Source organism: Pholis gunnellus (assembly GCF_910591455.1).
Source record: "Pholis gunnellus genome assembly, chromosome: 13".
Taxonomy (NCBI): domain Eukaryota; kingdom Metazoa; phylum Chordata; class Actinopteri; order Perciformes; family Pholidae; genus Pholis; species Pholis gunnellus.
The window spans coordinates 18,757,984-18,767,815 of record NC_136540.1 but is presented as its reverse complement, the minus strand read 5'-3'; the positions used below and the strand labels follow the sequence as shown (position 1 = coordinate 18,767,815).

The 9,832-nt window shown below is 47.2% G+C and overlaps 1 protein-coding gene across 2 annotated transcripts in view; it reads left to right on the top strand.

Annotated features, from left to right (window-relative positions):
• rnf43 (ring finger protein 43) overlaps positions 1 to 9,832 on the top strand; it is a 73,109-nt gene continuing 63,277 nt past the window's right edge. For both annotated transcript variants that reach the window (XR_013767335.1, XM_079172092.1), the window contains exon 1: positions 1 to 1,020. Coding sequence is in view for 1 of the 2 variants with exons in the window: in XM_079172092.1 (XP_079028218.1) it covers positions 799 to 1,020 (222 nt within the window). In the remaining variant the exon portion in view is untranslated. The remainder of the gene's footprint in view (positions 1,021 to 9,832) is intronic.

The following is a 9,832-nucleotide window of genomic DNA, read 5'->3' as shown; positions in this document are numbered from 1 at the left end:
CTTTGAAGTTCAAGTTGTCGCCCTTTGCCTTTATTTTTTGTGTGGAATTATCCAGAAAACGTAGCGGCCCACGGGGATGTGCGGTCTTCTGATGCTGTTTTTTTTTTTGTGTCAACCCGTGTTTGGTGGTGAAAAAGTGTGATTTGTAAGGTACAGTGAACGGCGTACACACTGTCATATTAATATCAGTTTGGATACGGATGAAGAAGGACCTGCCCTTCTTCTGGGAGAGAGAGAGAGAAGAGGATACAGCAGCTCGACTAGACCGAGAAACACGCTACAAATGAGGACGTTTGTTGTGTCGTCTCGTGAAGACCCGGCTGCTGGAAGTCAACGCACACTTCAAGCTCCCGCACAACACGGCGTGTCTCCGCGGTGCCTTCTGAGCGTGCAGTCTCTTCGCCACCCACATTACTGACACTGGATAAAAGTTCATTCGAGCTTATTGCATCTCGGAACGTTTTTTTCTTCTTCTTCCCTGTAACAACGCGCTTTGTTCCATGTGGGCACTCACCGGAGGGATAGGCTTTTTCCTACAACGGGCAGAGTTTGAATATTAACTCCCGGTGCTGAATGGAAGTTTTGGGACGTTCACGCGCGAGTTATGATGGCAGTCCTCCGGCTTTAAAAGTTTGGATTGTATCCGTTTAGCGTTTTGTCGTCGGGGCAGGAAGAAGAAGCGGGACGTGTACTATATACATACATATATTAAATATTCTCTCCGCCCGTCTCTCCGCGGTGCTCGCCTGCTTTGAAGTCCACCATGTGCGGCCGGGCACCGCCGCTACAGCCGAGGCCATGACCGTCCCGCAGCGGCGCCTGGCCGGGCTCTGGCCGTGGCTGCTCATGGCGGCCCTGCAGGTGGTGCTGGGCCAGCCGGGCCTGGAGTCCGAGCGGCCGGTCCTCCGAGCGGTCATCAAGGTGGCACTGCTGAACCACGAGCTGACGGGGAAAACCATCACTCTGGAGGGGTTGTTCGTAGGAGGAAGTGCCGGCTACGCGGAGGGGAAACTAATGCAGGTAAGGCGTCACTAGAGCATCTATACAAGGGCTCGCACTCATTCACCTCCGAAACATATAGCCTGCTGAAAAAGAGAGGCTCACTGGGCCGGGTCACAGCGGGTGCGGGTGGGCACCTGTTGTCGTAGTGGCGCAGCTGTGTCAGTTTCTACCGGCTCTCCTGCGAGTGTATAGCGCCCTCAAAGCTGTCAGGAATGCAATGCCTTGCTCACAGACACTTAAGCAATGTGGATGAGTGGGAATATGCGGACTTAACGGACGGCCTTGTCACATGGCATCCTTTGGGCATTGATATACAGTTACATTGGTCTGTTGTTCTTGTTACCATTTTGTCCTAATGGACTCTCCCATTGACACTTTCTTTATTGTAGTAGACACTTGATTGTACTGCTCTTGCCTCTGTACATTTAGAGACTACTGAACTTGAATATGTATGGTAAAAAATATTGATAAAGTTAAACGGTGCCAACAGGAGAGTTATAATTCAACATTCATCGTCCATATATTAGAAAAAAGTTACGATATATAAAAACAATGAGAACACCGCCCTGTTTAAGTGAATCAATCCCTCTATGTAGTGACTGTTGGCCCCACGTGTTTCTCTGACCTAAGAAAGCAGATTACCCAGAATCCACTGTGCTGATCAACCAGATGATTTTAACCACCTGAACTTGTTGCCATACGCCAATCAAAATGACTGTAGTGACCATTGTTGTGGGGTTGAACACTGATGACCTGCAGGTGTTATTGAGGTTAGCTTGTTGTTCAGTCTATTTTTTGACTCAACCCTGGGTTCGGTTGAGGTTGCCAACCTTTTTTCTTTTCATGTGTGTGCCTTTTCAAAGATGACAGCTTTGTTTTGCTCAAACTATTCCTGGCATCTAATGCTCTTCCAACATGTTTAATATCAAGGTGTGGTCGAAGACTGTTATACAACTCGGTAAATCATGTTTAGACTCATGCAAAACCTATAATTGAAGTTTTTTTTTTTTTTTTTTTACCATTTAGAAAATGCAAAGCAAACGTTAAGTATGCACTCTATTCAGTGTGCATGTTTGGGATTCAGGAGTGGATTAAGCCTCCCGGGGCCCTTTTAAGCCACGGCTGTGTCAATTTATTTACCGGGACGACAGATCTGAGGTACTGCAGGATCTTGTCTCTTCTCACTCACTGGGCGTGGGAGGTTTTGTGAATGGCGAGCCAGATGCATGCAGTTAGCCATAATTGATGAGGATTTACATGGCTCCTCCGCAGAGAAAGCCCCAGTTTCAAACACATTTGCGAACAGCCGCCGCTGCTTTTTTTTTTTTTTAAAGCCGATTTGTCTGTGTGGGATGTTGACAACATGTTATGGATGCTTATCACAGCGCAGGTGAGATCAAAGACACTTCCAGCTCTCTGGGATTTCCAGCTTCCTTTATTATTTTTTTCTTCCCCCATAAAACCATGCGCAGTATTTAGTAGCGTTCCAAACACAAAATGTTTAGGTAGAGGAAATACACGACATTAACCCCCTGTAGGTCTCAGCAGAGAGCTTCAGCAACACACTGTACAGCAGCACATGGGTGATGGAGCGTGGTCGAGACTGTAGAAGGGCTATTGCCCCTACTCGGACAACCTCTTGTGGTTCTTTCTATTTGAGGCTATGAAGGTATAGGCTATCTTTCCAGGCTGTTCCCAAAGTGCACAGAGGTGGTGTTGTGCTGCAGGATGCTCTTTGTTGCAGCTTAGGCCTGTTCCAACAGGTCCCCATTGCCTCTGCAGGCTGCTTTACGGTCCCGCTTTATGTCCTTGTCTTCCAGTGGATGTGTGTGTATGGGGGGGGTGAAGGCTGGAAAGGAGGTTGAGTGATAGATTCTCTGCCTCACACACTGTCTCTGTCCTTTTATCTTTCCTTTGATTGATCCTCTGTGTTAAACGGATTGTTCACCCCAAAATCCATATATTTCCTCTTACCTGCGGCCCATATCTCCGAATCGAGGCAGGTTACGCCAGGACAATCTGGACTGATTAACAGCGCTACATGAAAAAAATATGTATTTTTAGATTTTGGGGTGAACTGTCCCTTTTTAAACAATGTTCATGTATTATCATGACCACAAAGCAAAGTTGCCCTCTAGTAAGTGTCATTTCCTGCACTTTAGGACTGTCAGAAGCTACCCCAGATGTCCCTCTGGACCACGCTGAAGCATTGCATACGCTTTTCATAAGCCACAGTTATTACTTGTCATTTTGGCCCCATGCTGATATTTATCGGTGGCTTTGCAGTGGTATTAGAATTGTAACCTTTTGGAAGGTGGTTTCTTGTAAAAAGCGGCGTTTGGCATTAGAAGTTAAACAGAAATCCCGTTTTTAAAATCCCGCGAGTGTTTTGCAACGTTGACAAAACCTCGACTTTCACTGTTTTGCTGCTACTTCAAACAGCACAGATACCTCGTTGCCTTTTGGCGATAGTACGTTCTGCAGAGGCGCAACCGGAGTCGGTTCTCTCGTAAAGCGTCAGATCCTGTGTTGATCGTGTTTGCTAACACATGTAAGGACCAAGCTCTTCAGTGCCTGGGACAGAAGGAATCCCCAGTTTCCCCCTCAGAGTCATGAGACCTTGCTTTAGTACACATCTCCCTCTGATCTATTAAACTGTGATCTCCCTGGACGTGTGCCCTGTCCTCTGAATGAACACGTTCATTGGAACACTGGCTGGGGTCCGGCCAGCGCTATTTGGACAAATACAAGTGCCGAGGAATTTTGACTCCCCCCCCCCCCCCCCCCCCCCCGTTTCCCAAAACGAAGCTTGCATTGTGACCAGAGGAGAAGTGCAAAGGCTTCTGGGATCACTTTGAACTTGAGAGGACTGTCAACTGTCCTCTGTTGTGAGAAGGAGTTGGAGTTTATCCTCCAATGGGCACTGAGCCATAAAGGACATCATAAGGGCTCCCCCTTTCTTTCTCTTTTTCTTAGCTTGAAGCGTTCTTTTCATCCTCGCGCTGTATTTTTGGGTCGTTGAACTTTTGAAAACGTTGAATTGACCTTTGAGAGCTCCCCTAAATACATCGGCTATAATTAAGGCAGGGCAGGCAATTGACTGAACACCAGTTAACTCTGCACCACTTCACATTCCTCCGTCTCCCTCCTCAGTGTCCCACAAGGTATACTGAGTGACTCCCCGGCTCCACCGTCCCAGGCCGGTATCTGCGCATTTTGGGACACGGCCCGTTTGGGTAACGAGGGACGGGAGGGCGGAGGCGGCGCTGAGGGAGAACATCAAAGCGCGTCCAGTTCCGAACGTGAGCCGGGATGATTAAAAACGGAGGCTGTTTACACTGCACTTCCCATATGGGCCCTCGCATTTCCCCCCTCCCTCTAGATTTCCTGTCCATACTTCCTATCTCCCTGGATGAGATAACAGCCTGTCCAGGGCTCCTCGGGGCTCCTCACCGCTTCATGTGGAGGTGCTGTGGCGCATAGCTTTGCTTTTGTACACGTGGCATAACATCGATGCATCTGAAAATATATATTTATTCATTTTTCTTGCAGTGGGTCCGGGTCCCTGGAGTTTTGTTTTTGGTTTCACATCAGCCCTCTCAACTCCTTGTCGTGTGAGAACTGTGAGAAATCTGAAAACCATCAGGATGGGATCAGAGAATGGGTTTGACTCCAAATCCATGAAGTGTTTGGATGGAGATGAATTGAACAGTGGAAAGTAATACCCTGAGAGTAAAATGGCTGAATATATGACCAGTGTGAATGACGAGTGCTATATTATTTTCACAATAAACTTAGTGCTTTGCCCTCACTCTTATATGTTCTTGCATGGGATCCTCCGATTGTTTGCTTGCTAATGAATCTACAACAACCTCCAGGTTAAAAACCATGCACTCAGTTGGCCGTGGAAGTCCAATTCTTGTGGCCTTTTTTTTTTTCTTTTTAACAATACATAAACAGTAGCAGTAGAAAAGGCCTGAATTTGCTGCAGGCCCTAGTTCACATCCCCCATATGAGACCCCGACGTGAGCAGCAGGAGGACCACGTCCCTATCAGTCCTATCTGCCCCTCGGCGACACTGGCAGTCCTATAAAGGTACGAATGAAATCGCCATAAGCTCACAATTTCCCCCCGGCTTTGCCTTTTGAAAGGAACGCTGTCTTTTCTTTGATGTTTGCTGTGATTTAAAAAAATAAAAATAAAAAAAGGAAGGCTACTAGGAAACAAACGTTAAAGCCAGCGTATCGCATAAGAAACACCGAGATTATTCACATTCCCTTATATCTGCCGTCGAGACGTGCTCCTATTTTTATTTATTTTTTTGTTGTGTCTCCACATGGTCGTCAGTTCAGCTGGTGCTTTTCCTATCGTCTCCTTCCTCCAGTGATCTGAGACCACGGTTCCATGTTGCCTCTGGCCCCCCCCCCCACGCGTGTCCGACCTCTCAGACAAAGCTCTGGACTAATGGTTTCTCCTCCTGAGCGGGTGGGGGGGTGGTCTGACTGAACAGGAAGCAGCGGCTAGTGCCGTCCTGTCGGACCCTCTTCCACAGGAGATGGCCGCCGAGATGTTTCTCGGGGCACTGGGAATAAAAAAAGGGGAGAGGCAGGTAGGGGAAACATGGCAAATCTCTTAATCCCGCCGGCCCCCTTCTTTTTAAGTCATTAGACCGGGTCTGGAATTCATGGACGTTATACAACACATTCTTTTCTACTTTTCGCCGCTCTCCTCATGCAAATGGCGAGAGAAAGTTACTGCAGCACACTGTCACCGTTCTACTCGGGTGCAAAACAGTCCCATGCTTAATTGCAAGTTTTTGTTTTGTTTTGTTTTGGTAGCACATCTGTGTAGAGCATGCACACGCACGCACACACACACACACACACACACACACACACACACACACACACACACACACACACACACACACACACACACACACACACACACACACACACACACACACTCAATGCAGTATGGTAAAGGCATTACTACTGGACCCACAGACAGGGCCGAGTTGGAGAGGGAAAGGGGAACAAACAGCATTAAAAAAAACTCACGTTAAAGTGAAGACCTGTCCTCCTCCACCCCTGTGTGTGTGTGTGTGTGTGTGTGTGTGTGTGTGTGTGTGTGTGTGTGTGTGTGTGTGTGTGTGTGTGTGTGTGTGTGTGTGTGTGTGTTTGCGCGAGTGTGTGTGTGTGTGTGTGTGTGTGTGTGTGTGTGTGTGTGTGTGTGTGCGCACTTTCATATAGTCACACAGTTCATTGATCTCAGACAAAAGCGGTGGAAAAACTTGAAATGGTGCACACACACACACACACACACACACATAAACACACACTTAACCAAAATGATAATGATACAGGCTTTGTCTCGCTCTTCTTTTGGAGCACTTTTATTGTGTGTCCCTCTGAGAAACCACCAGTGGAGGAGCAGCAAATGATCGCGCGGCTCTTTTAAGTTGTGCCATCGTGTATAGCCACGCATCCATTACAATCTAGGGCAGTGAGTCACCACCGACTTATAAAAGAGCACACGCACACACTCGCGCGCGCACACACACACACACACAGACACACAGGCGTTGGTTTTCCTTTGATGGCGCCGTACCTGACATGGGGCCAGGCGGGGCCAGGGTGTGTTCAGGGTCAGCGTAATTCACTTATGTCGGGTTAAACCGTTGAGAATACCTCTGCGTTTTGGCATTCCAACTGAGATCGGTATCTGGTGCGACCCTTTCTGAACTTGTCCCGTCGGCGCAGGTCAAGTGAAGCACCTGTCCTCCAACCTTCCGGTTGAAACCGATCCTCTGGGGGGGGGGGGGGGGGGGCAAGCCATCCCTTCCCCAGGGATCAAGGCCACATTTGTAGAGATTCTGCAGAGAACCATGTTGCACCATATGGCAGTCAGTAGGATTCATATGTGGGGAAAGCTGTCTGTTTTGTATTCTCCCTCAGGTGAAGGAAGAATTCTGTGTACGTATCGTCAAACAGACGATCCACAAAAAACAGTCCTCAAAATGAAGACGGAACAATTCAGCTGATTTTCTGATCAGATTTTCAACAAAATCCGTTAGTCACTGGCTAAAACGTGTACTGTGAAACACTGGAGAACTCAGACCAGATGAAATAGTCCATCTTTGCCATCTCTTCCAGGCCTTTGAGACAAAGTAAGCAAAATAAATGCATGATATTTCAACAACCATTCCATTTTTTTTATGCCTCCACAGCTGTGGCCGGAGACGTTATGTTTTCGGTTTCTGCGTCCGTACGTGAATTTATATGCTAATTATGACAATTTAACACAAACAAGATGTAATGATGACGTTGGAACATTTTTGGACAGACATGGATGTAAACTGCAACTTAACATAATTCTAGTGATTCATGCTAATGGCACGTCTCTGGGGATGTTTATATCGTCAGTACAATAACTATTGTATAGATTGCCGTGAAATTTGCCCTGGCGTGCGCCGCCATGAGCATTGCCGTTTGTGGTGCGTGAGTGAAATGCCGCACATTTTTTAGCACGCTAACGTGCTAAGCGCACATCCCGCTTGTTGGCGTCGCCGTTGTGAGCGCGTTAGCGCGCCCACCGTTAGCATTTATCGCGGTTGTCTGTGTTGCGTTCGCGTGCGTAAATTGCTAAAAGTGGTGTTGATGACTCCATAACTGTTAGTGCTCATTCGGGACCTAATAAGTGATATCCTGTTCATTTCAGCCAAATGACTTCATAGATATTGATTTTATCCTGAGGTCCCTCACTGGTTTATCTGAACTGAAAGTGCCCCCCCGGGCCCCCCCTCCGACATCAAAGGGCCCTGCAGCTTCTCGTTTCTCTCCGTCCGTCTCGCTCCTCGTCCTCTCACGGCGCGCAGCTTAGAAATTCCTCCTCCTGCCGCCTCCTCTCCTCCAACCAGTCCTCTCTTGTTTCTTGACAGCTCTTTAAAACGGTTGTAATTCATTGCATGTGCTTTAGTTTCAAGGGCAAAAGAAAAAGGTAGGAAGCGCTCAGTTCGCTGAGAGCTTGGAGGAAAAGAGTCATCACCATACTACAGATAAATGCTCTTTGACCCCCGGCTCCCCGTGGTTCCTCCAGTCACTCTCTCAGGCATTTCTCTTTTTTTGTGTGTGGGTTTTTTTTTTGTATGGCTATGTGTTTGCCGCTTCATTAACACCTCCCCAGCGACACAATTTCGTACACAGTTGTTTGGTTCCTGTATGAGAAGCTGAAAACTATTTGAACTATGCTCACGACAGAAAGGTGCGCGTCACGTATTGTTTAGAAAGTAGAACCTGCAGCAAGTCTTCTGAGTGGAAGCACATTTTCTCCTTTTCCGCTTGAGCGCTCGGCCCAACGATCCGCGAGGAGAGAAGCTTTCACCTGTGTGACGGTCTGATTCTTTATGTCTGTGTGTGTGTGTGTGTGTGTGTACAAGCATGAGTGAGCCTTTGGGAGTGTGTCCACAGTGTGTGTGTGTGTGTGTGTGTGTGTGTGTGTGTGTGTGTGTGTGTACAAGCATGAGTGAGCCTTTGGGAGTGTGTCCACAGTGTGTGTGTGTGTGTGTGTGTGTGTGTGTGTGTGTGTGTGTGTGTGTGTGCGTGTGCGTGTGCGTGTGCGTGTGCGTGTGCGTGTGCGTGCGTGCGTGTGCACAGGAGGCGGAGCTCCCATACTGAGATCATTTACCAAACTCTATTAAGCGGGATCAAAGTGACTTAGATCTTTCAGTGCTGCATGACTACAAAAGCCATATTGTAACCCCAGATCCAGAGAGATAGCGCTGCGGACAAAAAAAGCTTTATGTCCGCAGAAGTCACATGGTCACTTCCAAACAACAAACGCCATGTCCCGTTTGTGAGCTTTTTTTTTTTGGCCTTCTACTCAGAAAGGCTCCAGTGTTAGTTTCAATATTGGTCCTCATAATTCCGTGCTGCATGCAGAGTTTGATTTATTGAATTAGAAGAGCCGAACAACCAATGTGTAAACGTGAAATGCCACTGACGTGGCTTGAGACACATTGAAGTATCTGCCTTGCGGTACTGTAATACACAAAACAAACTCGACACGAAGAGCCGGCAGTGTCCAAAGTTGCTGACAAATATGTTGTGCTTCCTTTGACGGCTTCACAATAAAAGCCTCCCTGTGTTTTGCCAGTTGAATATGTGTTTAATGTAAATTAGCCGTCGGGTTTGAATCGGCAGAGAGTGGACAGTAAACACGAGATATAAAGTTACAAACAGCTACCCTGGATTACATTCTTGCATCATTTCCTGTGAGTCCCTTGTGCCTATGGTTGTAATTTGCACAGGAATGGCGGACTCCGCCGCTGAACAAGTGACAATAGGAGAAAGAGGTTTGATCTTATGAAAGTTTAAGGATTAATCAATTCAAAGTACTTAATCTAGAAATGCGGCTGCATGACTGTGTCTGTGTCCCTTGCTCAATTGTTCAGCTCGCATAGTTGATTACGGAAGTTCCAATAAGACTTGGAATAAAACAGGAACCAGATAACGCGTTTTCTATCCTCCGAATTCAGTTACAGTCACAGTGTTAACATGTCAGTCCTCACTATCACCTTTTCTTGTCTTTCTGATTTCAGATGGCCAGTAATTAATGCGAGTAATGAGCCATATCTTGATTATAGCTAGCTGAACAGAAATATACTTCATCATTTTGTCTTTTGACTTGAAACAGAGCTGTGTTTTTTACCCTTTGGCAGTTGCCCCCCTGCTCCTAACGACTGCTGTGCGAGCGGAAGTTGAATGATTGTTCTCTGTGATCATCATACTTCCAGTCACATGCCTGCCAGCATGATAGATGGCTGTTCTCT